The sequence below is a fragment of the Rhipicephalus sanguineus genome, chromosome 1 (assembly GCF_013339695.2).
Source record: "Rhipicephalus sanguineus isolate Rsan-2018 chromosome 1, BIME_Rsan_1.4, whole genome shotgun sequence".
Classification (NCBI taxonomy): Eukaryota; Metazoa; Arthropoda; class Arachnida; order Ixodida; family Ixodidae; genus Rhipicephalus; species Rhipicephalus sanguineus.
The window spans coordinates 170,417,912-170,438,312 of NC_051176.1; the positions used below are offsets into that span (position 1 = coordinate 170,417,912).

The 20,401-nt window shown below is 45.1% G+C and overlaps 1 protein-coding gene across 1 annotated transcript in view; it reads left to right on the forward strand.

Annotated features, from left to right (window-relative positions):
* The window catches only part of LOC119402160 (tyrosine-protein kinase Abl), a 69,682-nt gene that overhangs the window by 24,718 nt on the left and 24,563 nt on the right, over window positions 1-20,401 (forward strand). The window contains exons 5-9 of the mRNA XM_037669284.2: window positions 1,510-1,736; window positions 5,101-5,236; window positions 5,664-5,816; window positions 12,957-13,046; window positions 17,164-17,283. Of these exons, the coding sequence (XP_037525212.1) occupies window positions 1,510-1,736; window positions 5,101-5,236; window positions 5,664-5,816; window positions 12,957-13,046; window positions 17,164-17,283 (726 nt within the window). The remainder of the gene's footprint in view (window positions 1-1,509; window positions 1,737-5,100; window positions 5,237-5,663; window positions 5,817-12,956; window positions 13,047-17,163; window positions 17,284-20,401) is intronic.

Below are 20,401 nucleotides of genomic sequence, written 5' to 3' on the forward strand. Positions count from 1 at the left end.
TCTCTGCAGAATGACGAAAAATTCCATAGTGGCTGCTTCCCTACTTCACAAAAATTATGATGATTTATGGCGTAGTGGGTTCCTCGCAAGTGCGCTTCTATTGGTTGCTAAGGAGGCCCATAAGGCCCCCATGATCCATTTCCTCAGGGTTTCAATAAAGTCCCCCCCCCCCTCTCTCTCACACGTTAACATATGTTATATAGCGTGGTCGGGCAAGTGAAATAACGACCGGGGGTCACACAATGCGAATTACATAACTAGTGGGTCATAACTAGCTTCCAACCCATCACAAAGGGCTCAGCCATAATTCTTCATCGTCATCAGCCATCGCATCAACAAAGTGCACAAAATGCCTTACAGATGGTACCTCGCTTCTCCGAAGAATGACGAATAATGGCGTAGTGGGTACGTTGCTAGTGTATTTGTCCCAAGAGAGTTTATAACGGGCTCTAGAAGTTTCGAAGTTTCAAAGTTTATTGCCACATAGTTACAAAACATGTATACACAGCAAGGATGGTGGGATAAAAGCTGCTTATAGGCAGCTTGACTGGTCCCACCTCCCCGTACAATAACAGCAGCAACACAAACAGAATTCCCACTTGTTGCAGTATGCCCCTGACAGCAAAATTTTTGTTGGTGACTTTTTTACTGTAATTTGTAGCTTTGTGTCTGGTAATCCCTAAGTTAAATTGTAAATGCTCTAGCGTATCGTATAACTAATTCTAGCGTAGTTAATTGTGAACATTTTAGCGTCACTTCAAAACGCCCGCCTAAAAACCACAAGAAACTAGCGCCCCATGCAGGGGAGCGTCAGAGACCACGTGCACTCAAGCTGTGGTGACGTTGAAAGCGCGGTTTTCAAATCGGGGCCCCGCGTGCGGTAGAGATTGAAAGTGTGTGGGTGCCTCGGTATGGGTTAAACCTGTTAAGCGCGTGTCCCCTCACGAAAACTACCTTGAGAGCCGATAACAAAGCGAGAGGGGTGCGGAACAATAGGCCTCACCGGGTGCCAGTCGTCGTCCTCAAACCTTTGGCGATGTCCACAATACTTGCTTTACTCTATCTACGCGAGGTGCAGCCAACTCAAATGAGCACTCACGCTTACTTTTAAAACCAAATTAAGATATCTTAAAGGCAACGTTCGTCACTAATAATCAGTCAGATGTGTCCCCGTATACAGGAAAGTCAAACAACAAAAACATCTCGAGGTTTCAATTTTGGTGTCAGGGGTCCTTTAAAATAAAAATACACAAAGCAAGGAAATGCCGCTCTTCCAGCTTTCGCTGTGACTGTGCTGCGCTTTCCACACAGGCTTGGCGTTTTTTTCTTTTTCTATTAAAATACATATGTTAGTCTGGACTACTTGTGCTGTTTGAATTATTTGTGAATTCAAATGAAGAGGTTCTTAATTATTGTGATTATACTGTATAGTAGAAGAGTAAGGATGTTTGTGTACGAACTGCTGTAGTTTATGTCGCCTCCCTTATTTTCTCAATAATTCTCCTATAGGGGTGTGCACACGAGAGCCACCCTTCTACATCATCACAGAGTTCATGGCCCATGGGAACCTCTTGGAGTACCTACGCAACTGCTCACGAGAAGAAATTACAGCTGTAGTGCTAATGTACATGGCAACTCAAATTGCTTCTGCTATGTCTTACCTGGAAGCCCGAAGCTTCATTCATCGGGATTTGGCAGCACGTAACTGCCTTGTAGGAGACTGTCACCTTGTGAAAGTAAGTGCCTTATGTGTTTTTGTTTTTGTTTTTGTGTGTGTGTGTTTTCTAAATTAGTTCAGGATTATCCATACCAAAGGTCAAACTTTCTGGCCTTTGGGAACTCGAACAGCTTTTCTGGAGTGCCACAGAACTCCTACCCTCTCCCTCTTTTCACCTAGTACTGTACAGACTTACCGTACATGTTACCATGTTAACGTCGGAAAAACTTGAATTTGTTCTAGTTTGACCATATGTAAACCGGCTGCACAGCTTAGCTTTCTGGCAGATTGGACATGCACGAGTGTTGCACAGTACATCTTGCTCCATTCTCGGCCATGTCAGTGAGCAATGCTTCTGGTATATTTTTGAACCTGAAAAATGGCCAACTGTTGCACTTGTGTAGTGTACGCTTGAACCTCGTTCAAACAGAGTTCAAGTGAGAGCTTAAATCGCTTCGTTGTGGGGTTCAAGTATATTATTTTCACAAAGCGGATAACCATGATAGAGACAAAGCCCAAAGGTGCACACACTCTCTTGATAGCTTTCATTTGGATGCACTCGTAGGTCACTGGTGGCGACCTTGAACGCAGCTCCCTGATAAACTGCAACCTTTGTTCTGAGCTCTTGATGTGCTGTAGTCCAGCCCCGAAGTAGTTTCCTGTTGATTGCTGCGTGTTGTTACGCACTGTTTTTCTGGATCCACCAGTAGAGCAAATGCTTTTCTCGGACACTCCGGGGGCATGTCGGAACTTGCACTGTGCTGACAAGTTCCTACATGCCTGCACAAATTTGATAGCTTTTTACTTGAATACTATGGTGAATTGTCATAAGCTTCTGTTCATTTTCACAGAAAAGTAGGGAAAAAAAGTAGCACAGACCCCAAATAGATTCACAAGAGAACAAAAAAATGCAAAGATATTAATAGCAAGGCAATGCTAATGATGGGGAGGGCCAGTGAAGTGGTTGATTTAGTCACCCGTAGTTTTTCTGCCAATGACGGGTATATAAGATATGAACGGTCTTCGGGTACGATTAAGACTCTCTAAGTGTGACATCAAACTGTAAATGCTGTCACTGGCTCCCAGGTTCAGCAAAATTTATTTTTCCCCTTTGTTATTGAAATGATTTTTTTTTTTCCGTGTTCTCTTACTTGGACATCTCTTGGGGCACCTTCCATGTAGAAAAGAACTATTTGTCGGCGACTACTCTGTGCATAAGAGACAGAATTTCAGTATAACAATATTTGGTATAAAGAAGTAAATTGCCAATTTGACTGGCTTTGTTATAGTTTTGAGATTTAAAGGGGCCCTGCAACGCTTTTCCAAGTAATAATCAAATGACCTCGCTATCGGAGTTTGTTGCCTCACGAATCGACTGCCACAAAAATTTTTAGAATCCATCAAGTACGAGCGGAGTTACAGGGATTTGTCGCATGCCTTAAGCGCTTTCTCTCTCTCCTTTCGTACCAGCGAGCGCACTGGAAAGCCTTAGAGAAGGGGATGAGAAGGGCAGGGGTGAGACAGCTGCGCATATTGCGCACTTTTGGTACGATTCCGTTTTCCTGCACCAAGCTGCTCCAAAAGCATAAAATCACAGAAATTGCGCCAAACTGCTCCAAAACAGCCTCAAGAGTAAAACTTTTGATGCTCATGTGAGCTTCGGTGGGGAAAAAAAAAAAAACGCTGAGTTGACATGACTTTCCAAACAGCGCTAGGAATACCAAGGAAATAAGAAGTTCACAGAACACATTAGACGCGCCCAAGCGTGTTTCTTCTGTGCACCTTTCTAATGAAAGCTACCATAGCACAGCCATAATCTCCTCTGGACTGTTGTAAATACACGTGATGCCGCAAAATTGTGCTGCCGTGCCCTGAGCGTGCTGCTTACTTGCTAGGCTGTGTGTTCTGGTGCTACTGTCGCTTAGCGAAAACTACCGAGTGGCATGTGTGGCGGGGTTGAATCTCATGTTCTTTGTTGTGCTTAGCGTGTTCTTCCGGTCGCTGCGGTTTTCGTGTCGATTCTGCTGCGTGTGGTCACCTACGCACGCATTTGCCATGGGCGAGTATCCTGTTGCTTCAACGCAGCGTCAGTTAGCTTCCTGCATGTGACATGTCTCCGCGATGCTCTAGCGCATGGGTTTTCACACTGGGTTTCGTGGAACCGAGGAGTTTCGTGAAAGACGTCATAGGGTTCCGCGAGTGGCCAGAACGAATGCAACCCGCTCCCGTTTTACCCCCATCAGCAGTTAGTTTATTTACTTAGACTAGGAAGCTTGCATTGCATTTTGCACTTAACGAAGCCATCACACACCACATCCACGTGGTAGCAGTACTAAAGACTCGTCTTCTAGTGTGTGCCATGAAACTTGCACGATTTGTGGACCCGGGGCGATGGAACGCGCGGAGCGCTGGTAATTCATGCTCGTGAGTGTTCAAACCAGTTTAAACGACATTAATGGGCACTTCAGCGCTTTATTCGTAGCTCATGACGCATCGGCAATCGCGTGGCAGTTTTCATACATGGTAATATTTCGGTTTTGTAATCAAAACATGCAACGAGTGCTTTGATACACGTAAGAGGCGTCGCTTTGTGTCGGCTGTGGGCCACATGAGCATTTAGGCTTAGCTTTACGACTGGGGTAGCGGTTGACGGCCGTTTCGCTGTGAGGCTGAATATGTACTTGTCCCCCCAAGTTGCTACAAATTTGTTTTTTCAAGCTCCTAGGACGACATAATAAATGCCATTAACCGCTCCAAGTCAAGGTTCTTTTGCTCCGAAATTGAAATTTTGCTGCTCCAAAAACTGCTCCCTATTTAGTTTCAGCCGTTTCACCCCTGCAAGGGGGCAAGAAGCTACGTCCATTTGTCAGCATGCGTCATTATATTGAGCTCTTTCTTCTCTCCTTTCTTTTTTTTTTTCTTTAAATGCACAGCTCACTTTCAGTGTGATTGCGAGCGCGCGTCCGTGCACTATGCAGCTCACAATGCTCAAATCAGCCGATGGCCATGGATTTTGGGTTTCTGGCAAGGTCATTTGGGTTTATGGCATCATTTGTCGAAAGAAGACGAGCGATTTCTTGCTGACTGGGAATTATAAATTCCAGGCCGCATACTACAGTGTAATGTTTGGCTTGCATGTTCTCAGGAGCCTTGACTACTGATCGGCAGTGTTTTTTGACCATACCGAAAAAGTGTTGCAGGCCCCCTTTAATTGTACATTTTTTTTTTGTCAGAGGGCTGTGAGTGTTAAAAATATTGTCCCTGAAGCTTGTTTAGTTTCCTTTAATTGACAAAGGTGTGTGAAAGTAACAAATGACCAAAGCACATTCACATTACATGTAGTGCCATTTCTAATGCATACGTGTTACCTTCTGCATTTTCAGGTTGCTGATTTTGGCCTTGCCCGGCTGATGAGAGATGACACATACACCGCTCATGCAGGCGCTAAATTTCCTATCAAGTGGACTGCCCCTGAAGGCCTTGCCTACAACAAATTTTCTACTAAGTCAGACGTTTGGGGTAAGCCAGCAGTTTGCTTTGATTTTCGTGAGGATCTTTGTGACCATACTTCTATTGCTGATGAAATACACAGAATAACTTTTGCTTGGTGGCCATTTGTTGGAATTTTAATGGGATGGAATAAGATTTGTTCAGACCACTCGCAAGTTATTTGTGGAGTTCCTGGGATCTATGAAATGCAGTTTGAAAGCTCCTGTTTTAGATAAGTGTATTCAAAATTTTAATTAGGCTTGCTCGCTTCTTTAGTTTTGCAACTTTGGTTGTTCTTTAGTGAAGCGTTTAATTATGGAAAGGTGATCTGGTTCCACGTACAAACTTTAGTACTGGATGATTTGAACTTGTGGGCTTATGAATTATGGGCTTGTGCGAGTCTGCATTCTGGCTGCTCTGGCCTCTCACCTGACTGTTATCACTTGCGATTATGCAGCTTTTGGCATCCTGCTGTGGGAGATCGCTACTTACGGAATGTCGCCCTATCCCGGTGTGGACCTAACAGATGTTTACCACATGCTTGAGTCTGGCTATAGAATGGAGTGTCCTCCTGGTTGCCCAGCCAGAGTGTATGAGCTCATGCGTCAATGTAAGTGTTGTTTTCCAAGGCTTTTAATTTTTTGCATTGTTTTGGTGAGAAAACTTTTTCAGCTGTGAATTTACAGTTCCAAATGTTTCAAGCCCATATTAGTAAGTTACCCAACTAGTAATGGGCAAGCATGTGACATTCCCTTTCTGTGTCACTGATTCTTCAACAATGCTTCTATACAATCGGCACCTTACAGAGAGTGATTAAAGATGGGAAATGGAGGACACACCGTTCAGCACTACCAAAGCTATAGGGTGCAAGCAAGTCACATGCTTGCACAGCAAAATATAGTTCCAGATATAATTACCTTACATTTCGCAGGGTTGAGACATTTGCGCTTGTTTAGCACCTGTTACATCACATCAATGCGCGATATGTTTATTCTTCATCGCATTTACGTTGTATTTCTTTGTTGTATCTGTAACCGCCGGTAACTGTGGTTACAAATCAACATGGCAGCGCCCATGCAGACGCGACCGCCCGCTTGGCTCCGAAGTTGCGCTTGTTACTTGCCCACAGCGCAAGAAATAAATGTGAAATGAGCCATCGCTTTGTGCCATCTCACGATGAGGAGAAAGCATCAGGTATGTTTTGTCGTTACTGGCGAGATCAGACTTGTTTATCCACGCCTGCTAAGCCTATTGTGCCGAGCATTTGATAACGGTTCATGAAAATAGCGCAATGTAGTCACGAATACATTGCTTTCGAAGCGTCAGGAAATGAACGTAAAGCAGATACAAGCATCAATTTGGAACTTACGGGCCACACAGTGCACAACCATGACGTGATGAATTCGAGGCGGATGGCACCAGCGTCGATGGGTGCAGCCATGTTCTCTTTTATTGCCGTCTGCTCGCTTTACACACCTAACACGTGTGCGCAGACGCCATGGGGACGCTTAGCAGATGACGCGGCGCAGATGAATACATCGCAAGGGATTTTCGCCCTTCCTATTGTCTAAGGGGCACTGTAGCTTCCACAGTGCTGAAGGGAACTTCTGAGATGGAGTATAGTTGCCTGATGTGGCCCTTAGCTTTTGCTGCCCTGCACCAAGTTGCTGAGAGTATACAGCCAGGAGAGGCCACTCTTGTGGAGAGTAGCAATGGCGAGTGAGAAAATACTGCATAGTCATCACTGTTGCTATGTAGTGGTCTTGTTGCTGAATTTGGGGACTTTTTTATCTGTTTAGCTACAATTTTTTTTATTCAGTAACCTGCAATATTTTAGTAAATAGGTTGCCACCATAGATGACATTTCAGTGGTTTTGAAGTTGAAGGAAGTTTTACCGACGGCTTTATGACAGCTTTCAGTCTACTAAGTGTTGCGTGCAGTCTTATCGATTACCGATAACCACCCATACAAACATAGTGGCAAGCCTTCCACAATAGTTTATGCCAGGCAGAGCACAGCCTCTTGTTCCAGATGCCATATGTAGGTGCACGTCAGTTTCTTGTAGCTTTGAAGAAATCACATCAATAGCTTTGGATTTATACATGGTGGGAGCAAGAATTTCGTACGGCTATCTTAAATGTCAGCTAATACAAGAAAGAGGGAGTAGCTTAGTTGCATACCAAAAAAAAAAACACATTCCACACCGCAACCAAACTGAGGTGTAATCTCTGCTGGCACACTAATTTGATGTTAAAAAAAAAAGGAATGATGTACTGCGTGCGTATCTTGACTCCTAATTAGTAAAGGTACTGATAAATAGCAGCATTCTTGTTGCACAATGAGAGTAGACTCTTAACCAATTAGCACCCGGCGTACTTTACAAAGTACACTTCATTTTTTTGGAATTGAAAATGCACTATCCAATATTCTAATTTTTCTGATTAACATTTTTTACGCTAGAGGTTGCAGCAAGACACTCCTAATCGAACATATTGACACAGGTCCATTTTTTTCTGTGCTACGAGTTGTTAAACTTCTGGAAAACGAGCGCACGTCAAACGCTTGTGACGACTACTACGTTTTCTCAATTAATTTAAGGTTACACACTGTATATATTGAAAAAACAGATTTATTGTGCTTCAGAAAGAACAATATAATCACGGCGAAGCGCAAGAATCAGCTGTAGTGCACAGTTTTGCTCTGAGGGGTAATCAAATGTTGGTGTACTTTTCGTAGTACACTGGGCCTTTGTGAGAGCTTACATGTGCATTGCGTTGTAGGTTGCCTCAGAGATCGAACCAGGTATTTTCTTCGGAAGAGTGCCGTTTTTTCGGTCATTTGAGTCTCGGCAGACTGCAGCAGATGCCGGCAAGAATATACGAGAGCCTCTTGGTGAAGTAATTGTCAGGAGGGGGAAGACGGCTGTGCGAATGAATGCCTTCTGCCTGATGGAACGAAATAAATCTGGAAGACTGCTTCTGTTTTGATCCGGGAAACTAGTTTCTTTTCGTAAAGGGCAAAGACAATAGCATAGTTACTATGGAAATGAACTATGACACAGTCGAGGCACTACGCTCTGTAAGCAGATGATCATCAACTCAAAAGACAAACGTAGTGCCACCACGAAACATCGTCAGCAGCTAGAGAAATATTGGCATGGGAGAGATTCACCTCCACAATCAAGCTGCGTATAACTACACAATTTTCATTCGTGGGAAAAAGTGATGGAAGGCCCTATTTATGCAGATCATCAGCATTGCTGCACTGAATGCATAGAGGATCTGCCAACCTACTGGAGGTTAGCAGACCCTCTATGCGTCGACTGCTGTCATTCACCTGCATACTTGCAAGACACTACCTGTGCCGTGTACACAATAGACCTATCAAGAGGTCTTCCTTGTCCAGTGGGCCTGCTAGTCCCCTCCATCCATATGGGCATTTTCACAAGAAGATTGAAAAAGGGTTGAAGTGCACTGTCTGTAATAAATAGAAATTATGCTGCGAAAAGTATGGTGCAATGCTTTGCATGATGCGTCCCTGCTTCGACAAGTTGCATGTGCCAAAACAACTTTGGTATTAGTATGGCAAGGGCCAAGCATGCTTGCTATTCTTGTGCCGAGCCAGCCTGCATTGCTATCGCAAGAGCCCAGCGTACTTTCTAATGTACAGTATCATAACTTCTGAAGGACTAGATGTAACTCTATGAAAATTGCCAGATGTTGTTGTCTACTGTAGTTATATAAGTGCGCGAAATTTCAAATAAATTCAACAAATAGGTTTTGCTTCGGCCTTAATGGGTTAAGCATGTTGCATCTGGTTTTCTTATACAAAATTTGTAAGCATTGAACAGTGTTAAACTTTCTCATATTTGATGTTCAATTCAATATTTGGCTCTTTCTTCTTGATTTGGTTTAATTCAGAATTCACCATTCAGTACATTCACAGCCCTGCAGGATTCAAGAATACAGTCGAACCTCGCTACAACGAAACTGATGGGACCTGCGAAAAATTTCGTTGAAGCGGAAATTTCGTTGTGGCAATATCTGCCCCAGAACACTGTCACATTTGACTACACACTTCACAAACATAATTTATTTTCGAAAGAAGTCTGTCAGCTTCGTTTGCCGCCTTCCTTTGGACATCAGTGCTGTGGTGCGACGCTCGTACTCGGCCAGCAGCTGCATCGCGACGTCGTCATCGGGGGCGCCAATGAAGTTGCGAATGACATCAAATGCGTCTATCACACTCAACGCAGAAGGCAGCGCCAAAGCGTCTTGTGCGTCACTCTCATCGTCCGACGACACATCGTCATGGTGAACCTCTTCAGTTATGGCCTCGTTGGTTAGCTCTTCATGAGCAAAAACATCCGCGTCAACGGCGATACAGTGGAACCTCGTTAATGCGTACCTGCCGGGAACGCCGCATAACTACGCACTAAACGGTAGTACGCATTGACCACCAAGTACAAATTTGCATCTCCTCGCGTACGCCATCGCCGCCAGCAAAGAAATAAATACAGTGCCACAGCAAATGTTGCCTAAAGTACTCATTGCAAAGCCTTTTCTTTCTCTTTGCCAAAGTGGAGAAAAGATTCTGATACTCTCGCACGACTGTCCGATAGCGCACGGTGGCGACGCCAAGGAGCATTTCGGAACTATTACAGGGTCCGGTATACGCAGTGACCGACATAGCGACAGAACGGACAGTGTCAGCTTTCCGTGATATATGTGCGTGTGTCTGTACCGTGATCTGCTCCTAAACGAAAACTGACGCAGTTCCAGTGAAATGCGGTACGGCTGTGTGGAGCCGATCGTCTCCTGGCTAGTTGCGTGCAGCGCATCGCCTTCCCGGCTCACACCGTCACTGCAGGGCTGCTTGCTGTACCGCTTGCGCGCATTTGTCGTGGGAGTGTTCTTCGTACCCACTTCGCTCCAGACCGTGCACAGATGCGGCTAGTTGCTCGTTCGGTTGACGCAGCCATGATGAACTTCCTGCAAGCGATACGCACTTCGTGACGCTCTAGCGGTCCTGGCAGTGGACGGAAGCGCGTTTGGGTGGTCGCCCAATAAAAGTGTGCAGTATGGTTACAACAGCGCTACGCTTGCTGAGCCGTACGCTTGCGTTTAGCGTGATAGCATCAGTGCAAAGAGGTTTCGCGTCGACCGCGACCAGCAACGCTCAACTCTGCAGCAGCGAGCTGCTTTCATTTTTACAAAGTGGCGCGCGCTTGAACACAGCCCCGCACAACGACGCGGCAGGGATCGGTGGCCCAGCGCATGCAGGTTGTCGCCTATTAAAGGCGTGCAGTAGGCTTGAAGTAGTGCTGCGCCGCACGCGTGCCCGAGCAGATACTATCTGAAGATACCTATTGTGATAAGGTTGCCGGTGATAAGTCATGCTGGCGCATTCGTCAGTGGCCGCCGCCTCACCTTTGTTCTTTCCCGATGCTTACCCGCAAAGGTGTCGCTGCAATCGCGTGCAAGTCGGAATCAGTGATCGACCAATCTATGCACTTCTCGAAAAGACAGAAAACCTTTGGCGGCACATTATGGCATCCGGAAGTTCAGTGGCACAGCAAAATTTTATGCCACAAAAACTTATCGCGGTACGCAGGGCATGCACTAACCGGTTGGTGTAGGACGAAGCACTACAGCTTAAGCGGTCAACGAATGCATTAGGCTCTACGAGACTCGGTCGGGGATTCATCGCAACTACGTTTTAACCGTTAGTACGCTTAAAGCGGGTACATATTAACAAGGTTTGATTGTATATTCGTCCATGCTCACGTCTGTTGGCACATTTCCCGTGTCCCGAAGGGCTGCTGAGGCCGCAGTAGCTTCTGTTGAAGGTGGCTCCACTCTGCACCGGTTGTCATCTTCATTTGTTGACGAGTTGGCTGTCGCTTTTGCGTCGGCTTAAAGCCGGCGTGCACAAAGCAGTTTTCTATAATACTTCGCCGGGTCGCTGTTCACGCCGCAGCAACCATTTGTAGGGCCATGAATAAATCCACTTTCGTTTGGTGCCCTGTGTCCACATTCTGCAACAGTCGCTGAATGAGTCGCTGTCGATAAGTGTTTTTTATGCTGTGGATCAAAGCTGTGCAGTTAGGCGGGAAAAAGCGCAAGTCCGCATTGTCCAGCTCAACGTCATCAACATTATGAGCCGAGCAATTATCAATTAGCAAGCATACCTTGCGGTTTTGGGCCTTCAGGTCGTGGTCGAACACTTTGATCCAATCACGGAAGCACTTTGATCCAATCACGGAAGATGGCCCATGTCATCCATGATTTTCTGTTAGCCAAATACTTTACTGGCAAGCTCTTGCTGCCTTTGAAGCATCGAGGCCTCAAGTTATTGCCGATGACAAGCGGGCAGCGCTTGTCCGAGCTATCCATGTTGGTGCAGAGAAGAGTCACACGCTTTTTGCTGTGTTTGCCTCCACTGCATGGTTGGCCCTTAATATCCAGTGTCTTTTTGGGTAGCAGTTCATAAAAAAGTCCCGTCTCATCTGCATTATAAATGCCAGATGAGGCATAGTCTTTCATTATGTCCGGCAAAACAGATGACGCCCAAGTCGCTGCACCATTGGCGTCTGAAGCCCCAGACTTGCTGCACAACACTTTTCCAACGATGTCATGCCGGGCCTTGAAACGAGTCAGCCAACCAGTGCTTGCCTTAAAGCTATTGATGCCTAGAATGCAAGAATCGTTCAACGCCTTTTGTTGCAACATGCTTCCACTGATAGGCATTTTCTTGGCACACATGTCAAGGAACCACGTGAACAATGAATGCCTTCTCAAGAGCCTCGTGGGCCAATGGCGTCAACTTCTTGCGCTTTGTAGACGTCCCCAAAGAAAAGGGCACTGGTGATTGCATCCTTCGCCTTCACAATTGTGGACAGTGTGCTGTTGGAGATGCCAAATTCTGCTGCGACGTCTCCTTTTTTTCTGCCGCTTGAAGCCTCGCTGATGATTCGCGCCTTCACCTCAAGAGAAAGGAACTTGCATTTTGTCGCCATGATGTGCATAGTCCAACGAACGCGAGCGCACAGGCACAAATGACATGCTTCAGTCGCTTCGGCAGCTTCAGTCGGTTTGATGAATGCTGTGATCACATGATCTAGGATGGATACGGATTGGCTGTGGCTCTGCCTTGTCAAAGCAGGCCTGCACCTTGTTGCAAGGCAGCCAGACATATCGTCATCACCACCGCATAGTGGCACTCTCCTACGAGTTTGTTTACAGGTGGTGAAATGGTCGTGCATTTTCGGTGAAACAAACCATTGTCAATTTATGAAAAGTTACATGGTTGGCGATATGCTTACTTTATCATAAAACAAATCTTCAAGCCAAGACCTGCCGAGCGGAAGTTTCATTGACGCGAGAACAAGCTCGAAAAATGGTTCGTTGTGGCGAGAACATTGACGCATTGACTTCTATGGCAAGCTGACGAGGAATAAGAAATACTTCGTTGAAGAGGAAATTTCGTAGTGGGGTTCGACTGTACAATCATTAGAGAATGCTTGAGAGACGAAGTCGTGCTTGTTTCTGTTATTTTGGGACGTAAATACTTTCATCTACACCATATTAACATATGTTTTAGGCAGAAGTTCTTGGTCTCTTGATTTCACGTTGAAAACAGTTCTTATTTTAACTTGTTACTTCCTGTTTTGAATAGGATGTAGGTACTCCTCTCCACTTCCCAGTGTGCTTATTGTTCCTGTCTAATGTCTCTATACGCTTATAACAGGCTGGCAATGGGAGACCACGGACCGTCCAACATTCCAGGAAATACACAACACATTAGAAAACATGTTCCAGAATTCAAGCATTACTGAAGGTTAGTGCTCTGAATATTTAGTAGACTTGTGTGAATAGTAAATTTTAGATGCGAAGCGAATAGTGATTTGGTCGAATAATTTCGAATTGAATTAAATAGTATATATCGCTTATTATAAAGAAAAATGAGCATGTTTGTCATGACCCAACTAACCTGCAGAATATATTTTTAAAATTGAAACAAGGCATGCACAAATACAGTGAAATCTCAGTATAACGAACTTCAGGGGACCGCGGAAAAATGTTCGTTATTCTGAAAGGTCGTTATAGTGAAAGCCCAAAAATTTACCATAACAATAGAATTTCAGTAACGCAAACGTTCTACCTTTGCAACGGTACGTCCTTGAACTCGTTTCTCACAACAATGCACACGTGAACGTCAGACAAGGCACGTTTATTTGAAATAGTCCGTGATCGTTTTTTTGACGAGTGCAGCACAAACTCTGCGTCACGAACGATTCTAGACCGTTCGCATTTTTATCCGCCACTTCGGTCGCTGTTCCGCTTTTTTCTATGAATATGCGGAGTTTCCTCAAGTAGTCCAACGCATCTGTGGCCGACACGGACTCGTCGCGATCTTCGGGTGCTACCGTGACATCGTCCATGTCATCGCTGCAGTCCTTTAAGGCCCAACTGCATGCACGCGAGTTTTGAGCGACGGCCGACAGGATTTGCTGCCGCGGAGGGCCATCCATCGCCGTCGCTTGTCGCAGGGGTGCAATCGCGAAACGATGCTATTTCCGATTCCACACGGCTGGCTGATCGCGCTGATAACGCGGACGGACCGTCGTTCTGACCACTGGCCAAGCGCGAAAAGCACGAAAGGCATTGGAATCTGAAATAGAATCGTTCCGCAATAGCATCCCAGGTTTCTGGAAAGCCAGAAAACATCGCTTGTCGCCCGGAAGTGAGCATGACGATATCCAACAACATGGCAGCATCTCTGACCCTTGCTTCGGTTGCAATTTGCTCGTGATGCTTCCAATCGGCGCGTACTTCAAGGAATGCAAGTTATAGACTACCTTATTTACAGCCCCATCTCACGCGGAGAGCGAGGCAGCGGCCGTATTTTGTCGTTATTTATGATCGACGGTTCGTTTTGATGTTTCGGTGGTAGCTTGCTGCAGTGGTGGTAGCTTGCTGCAATGTCAACATCGTCGTCGTGTGAGGTAGCCCTTCTCCCTGCGAAGCAACGACGTGAGGCGCTGCGGCTTTTCTTAAACGTTCTAAGACAGCAAGAGGAAACGTCGAAATGCGCCTCGTGGACTAACCCCAACATAACGCAGTTTGCAAAGTGCGACGTAGCGTAGGCAGCGTACGCTTCCGGGCGCCCCATGGGATCACAGCAGATACTACTGCCGCGGTTAAACATAAGATTGCGAAAAAAGGAAGTCCCGAAACGCTTTTATGGCATCTTTATCTCAAACAAGACAATAATAAATTTGGCATGTTGTCATTCATCTACTCTGTAATTCTTTTTCGTAATTTGCCTGCGTGCGCGCAATAGTTTTCAATCGAGCAGCGCGACGGAGCCCGTTTGTCGCAGTCGCCTTCGCTCGAAAGTCACGTGCTATGCATGTGGTTGGGCCTTTACAAAACCTGATGCGTTGTCGCCTCCGCAACGAAGGGAAAAAAAAAAAAGTTCTCCGCCCGCGTCTTTCTCCTCCCGTGCCATCTCAGGTTTTAGCGGGAGGGCGTCCGCTCTTCGCGCTGCGTCGTCTGCTACCTTACAGCTCCGACTGCCATGACCGATACACTGAAATCTAAGAATCCTCGCATTTCGGGATATAAGTTCGTAGTACTGAGGTGTTGTTAAGATTACACGGGAATTAAATAACGATCGTTATTCTGAAATGTTCGTTATTCTGAAGTTCGTAGTAGTGAAATATTTTTACATTGAAACTATAAGCAGTCGGCACGGGATTTCTTAAAAGTTCGTTAATTTGAAATGTTCGTTAATGTGGTGTTCGTTGTAACGAGATTTGACTGTATCATTCTTTTTGATTCAAAGGAAGGGGAAGCAACTGCAAAATATATGACAGGGATTTCTCCCCGTCGAATTTTCTTCCCCAGCTAGGTCGCACTACACGTGCAAAGCGTCGCCATGTTGAATGCCTGAAATTTCTTTACACTCTAATCAATTCTCCCCGCCTCAACACAGACAGTTATCTTACGTTTTCCAGACCTTGACCTACGCGGAGCGACCACGCCCTTAACATAACTATTTTCACCCGCACTGACATGTTCAAATACAGCTTTTTTCCTTCAAATATAGAAGCCTGGAAATTATTGCCTGGAACTGTCCGTTCCTTATCACTTAAAAATTTCTGGAAGCCTGTTCATGAATGTTCATTTGCTGCTGTTGTTTTCTTTTCCCACTCCTGCAATAGCCTCATTGAGGCTGCAGTGTCTAAAAAAAAACAATTCAAAAATAATAGTACAGGATTTCACTTTTGGTAGAATGCAAGTGATAACCTGTAAAATATGTTACGTTTTAAAATTCACTATACTTAGAGCATATAAGGTATAACAAGCTTTTAAACTTGAAAAATTATGAATCGATGTGCGGGTAATGTGTTCATTTAACCTTGAAGTGGGGCTTTGCGGCAGTGCGGATTTTTCCTGGAAAGGTGTATTCAGTAGTTTTCAAAAGTCTTCAAAGGTCATAACACACGCTGACATAACTTCTTTCCCCTGTGCCCTTCCACCCTATGTACCTTCCATCGCGCTCATTGGGATGAGAGAAGAGAGAAAGCGCTTAAAGCGCGCTACAAATCCCTGTAACTCTAATCATTCTTGACGGATTCTAGAAAATTTTACGGCAATCGATTTATGAGGCAATAAACTCCGATGCTGGGGTCATTTGATGATTACTTAGAAAAGCATTTCAGGACTCCTTTAAAGCCAGAAAACTGGATCATAGGATAGAAACTGCCAGGAAAATTTCACATTCTGTGAAGGTGACTTGTGCTTGTCTTCATTACTTTTTTTCTCTCTGATCATCAACATAAGGGCATGCCATAATAAACCTTTATAAAGGATGAAGAATAGCGTAAGAGCATCAGAAGGAACGAGGACATGTGGACACTCTTGTGCTACTCATAATCCTTTACTATAATGTAACAACAGGCCCAATCTGCTGCTGTAGTGGGTATATGCCATATTTTTGTTTTTAGAAATCTGGTAGCATTACGTTTAGGTGCATTTCTGCTTTGAACTCTTAAAAATTGAGTGTTTTTTAGTTTGAGGGCTCACTTGATTCAAGTATATTAGTAGTCAGAGTTGTGGAATAATGAATTCGATAAAATTGAGGAGCCATTCAGTAAAGTAAAAAGTTGGGCGAGTTGGTTATTTATTCATGATGACTGAAGGGCGCGAGAAAACGGCACACAACGAACTGTGTAGTTCTTTTCGTTGTGTGCAGTTTTCTCGCGCCCCTCAGTCATCATGAGGAGCCATTCCATTCCAGAAGGTGGATGACCAGCGAAGCTGTTTTAGCACAGGGCACAGGGGCGACACGGTGAAAGCAAGTTTGGTTGAAAGGCCAGGTTGTGAACAAGCCCATCAAAAAAAAAAACACACTGACGACTACACAGGTATCAAGGTTATGAGTAGGCTTCACTGCAATACTGAATGTGGGAAAGCCAGCTTATACAGACCAAGCCTATGCCCATCCCCTTCAAGTCTGCTTCACATCTAAACACAAGTGCATTGCTGGGAATATATTTACCCAGAGGCAATATAAGCCATCATATCAAAATATGAATTCCCTTGGATGTTCATATGGTTCAGATATATTCACATTTTGTAAGCGTGGGTGTGGATCCTAGTGGTTAAGTCATTTTCCTTCAGAGTGTGGGGGCACGGGTCCGAACCCCTGCAGCAGTATCAAAATTTTTTCCACTGCAATGCATTAGTTTCCTTCGCCATTCCACAGAGGGCGCCAGGGGTTTTCCGTGCGCAGGTATACAACTGGCCTAGTTAAATACAGCTTTGCTGTACAAGAGCAGTTGTAAAATAGAGCCTTTTATGTTGTTCGCAAGGATTGGATGAGTGAGGAATGTACTTAGCTGCATTGCAACATGTGCTTCTTTTATTTATTTATTTATTTTATTTAGAGGTGGAGCGACAGCTGGAAAAGCAGTCACCAGCTATGGCATACAAAAAGCATCCAGGGAGCTCACCAACAATTGGAACCATGACTGATGATGATCAAGAAAACAAAGCGCCAGAAATAAGTAAGTTTGCTTAGTACATGTGACCACCTAGACACTTTAGATAACATTAGTGGTTTTGAAGCAGGCTTTCATTACTAAGGCATTCTAGATTACTAGCTAGCATGACCTTGTGCACAGCAAGTTACAGGAGTTCAGAAGGCATTGGGGAATACTGCAAGAGAAGTGTATTGCTGGTGTGCGTGGAGATTGCTTAGGCAGTGAAGAAGCCTTTGTTCTGGCTGCTTGCCTGCAGTGTGCACTCTGCATTAAACATGTGCACGTTGTCGCTGTTTGGCTTTTCAGATTTTGCGAAACGTAAATAGCTTTTTACGACTCCAGCATCGTGTAAACAAGTGTTTCTAGAATATGACTATGCTGTACTACATCATTTGAAATTTCATAATGATCAAGGTCGTGGACATGTTTCATTCGTCTGCCATGATGCACGTACTCACAGAGTGCATATATTGCGCTTGTGACCTTCACTCTGCTGTCAGTTTATTCACAAATTTAAATGAAGCTTTCAGACTTAATGTCCACATCTAGTGAAAACAAAAATACTGTTTGCCGCAACTGTTTTGGATGAAAGCTAGGTTGTGGATAATGTAATCATGGGTGACAACCACGCAGCTGTGAAAACGTGCACACACGGCCATAGTGTGCTGAGGGAAAACAATGCTGCTGCTTGCTGAAGCCTTTGCAGATGAAACAATGGTCACTATCAATATTAGTAGCGTCCATGCATTTTTTACAGCAGGCGCATGGCCGTCACGCACATAGTCAAAATTAAACTACTGTTTGCTGCAACTGCTGCGGATGAACCCTAGGTTGAAAACAATGCAATCATGTAGGTGGTGACCACACAGTTCTGAAGGCATGCAACCAACGCATTGTCTTATGGGTAGAGCTGTGCGAATAACAAAATTTTGAGTGTGAAGCGAATTCGAATATCAAAGTTTGTGTGCAAATCGAATTGAATTTTAAAGTCTGAGTGTGAATCGAGTAGAATATTAGTTTTGAGTGCGAATAGAATATTTTTGTAATGCTTCGAAGCGAAATTACAGAAAAGTTGCAGAGAATCCCTAAGCATATTCTTATGAGATAGCAACATGAAAGCATTTCTCTTGGATAGGTTGGTGAAGCACTGGAGAGGTGGTGTTCCCAGCTGTCTTATCAAAAATGAGGCAATGTAGAGGCCGAATTATATTTATTTACATGATTTGGTGCAACAAATGTGGTGTCAACAACACTTTACATGTGAAAGGAAAAGGCGCTAGTTCCTCAACCTCTCCTCCCCTTTCAACTTCTGTGGAGGCCCAACTGATGTGGTGGACAAGGACACACTCCCTTTGAGTCCAGAGTTCCTAATCAGCCCCATGTAGATGTCAATGTATAAGAACATCTGAAATTTCGGACGCTGAAACTCTTCAGCATCTAGTTTTTCCGACTTTCTGCCCAAATTTCAGGTCCGAAACGGCATTAAAGCCACCACCTCTGCCACGTCTATCATCTTGTTGGTTCAAACCGCCGTTCGTGCTGCCTCTTTATGCGAGACCGCTAAGTGTGCCGCGTAGATTTGTTTGTTGCCTTCACGAACGTAAGCAGCTCGCCATCGCCGCACCCGTTTGCGGTCAGGAACGGAGTGGCCATCACGAACACTTCCATGAAAAACGCATGTGCACGGTACAGCAAGTGCCCCGGCAGTGATGGCATCAGCTTAGTTGGCGATGTGCTGCACACAACTAGGAACCATCAGCTTCAGGCGGCAGCAAATGCTGCATATCGGCGGAGATTTGGTGATGCTGTGTGCATCATTTATGTGCGCACATGCATCAGGGAAAGCCGGACGAGTCGTCCGCTCTTCCGCCACAGTCTTTGTGTTCAGTGTCATCATTTCCAAACACTCCATGCGAGAGACCCGTAATTTATTTCGCTCTTTGCTGGTATTGGCGGCGCTCATCATGAGACGCAAATTTGCATTTGGCAGTTGGCACGTAGTTAAGTGAGGTTTGCGGCAGGTACCGAACGTATTCACGAGAGCCTGGGCGCGTACCAAAATGCCTGATAAGTATACTGGCAGGCATTGAAGCTATTTCGGATGTGGCTGTGGCGATTTGAATGCTTGAGCATTCCAAAAAAAGTGTGAATTCGTTTTTTCGCACTGCCCGATTTTTCGGACGATTTCACGGTCCCTAGGGAGTCTGAAAAAAAAAAAAAACTGACGTTGACGGTATTTATCTTTCGGAAGTTCGAATACTTCTAATAGACAAATTCCAGTGAGATGGAATCGAATAGCAAACACTATTAAAAAAATATTTGAGAGTTCGAATATTCATGCACCCCTACTTATGTGGTAAACGCAAATACAGTCGCCGAGCGTTTCTTCGGACTCTGTAGGAACCACCAATCGAAAGTCCGAAAAAATAGGTTCAGCAGAAGAAAGGCACCTTTACTGGCCCAGTGATCGGAAAAACTTGTCAGTGTGCATCTGCACGCATGCACGCTTACGTGCGACCAAGTCGGCCTGCATTTCAGTCAGTGTTTGGCCATCACTAAATCCGCATTTAATGGCTGTGGTGTGGGCAGCGCGTCATCATCGGAGTCACTGTCCACCAGCGCTGGTTCAAGGACCTGACGGACTATCTCATCGTCATCCAACTCGGCGAACACTCCCCCTGAGCAACTCCATATTGTGGTTGGCTGTTTTGCACCTGGTGCTTTTTCGCCGCTTTTTTCGCTGCTTTTTTCGCCATCGTCAGTGTCTTGTAGTTGTCGTGTTTCTTCATTAGTCTCGACGGCGCAGATAGAACAGGTGCCATCGGAGCCATTTCAGCAGGATCCAGGCCTGTCTCCAAGCAATAAACAAGATAGCGGCAGTGCGAGACACAGATCAGGCCTAACCACAGAAACAACTGACAACGGAAACAAGACAAAGCCTCAAGCGCCACACCGAGCTGACTCCGAGTGTGGCTTGGCTTTGCCTGCAGTTTGGCTGTAGTTGACATTCAATGGATACTTGACTGTCTAAACCCAAAATGCAACCATTACATGTAGCCGGCATACATAGCCTTCAAGATCTGCAATTGTAATTTCTGTGTGGATTTTGACACTGGCACGACTTCCAGCCATAGTCAATGCA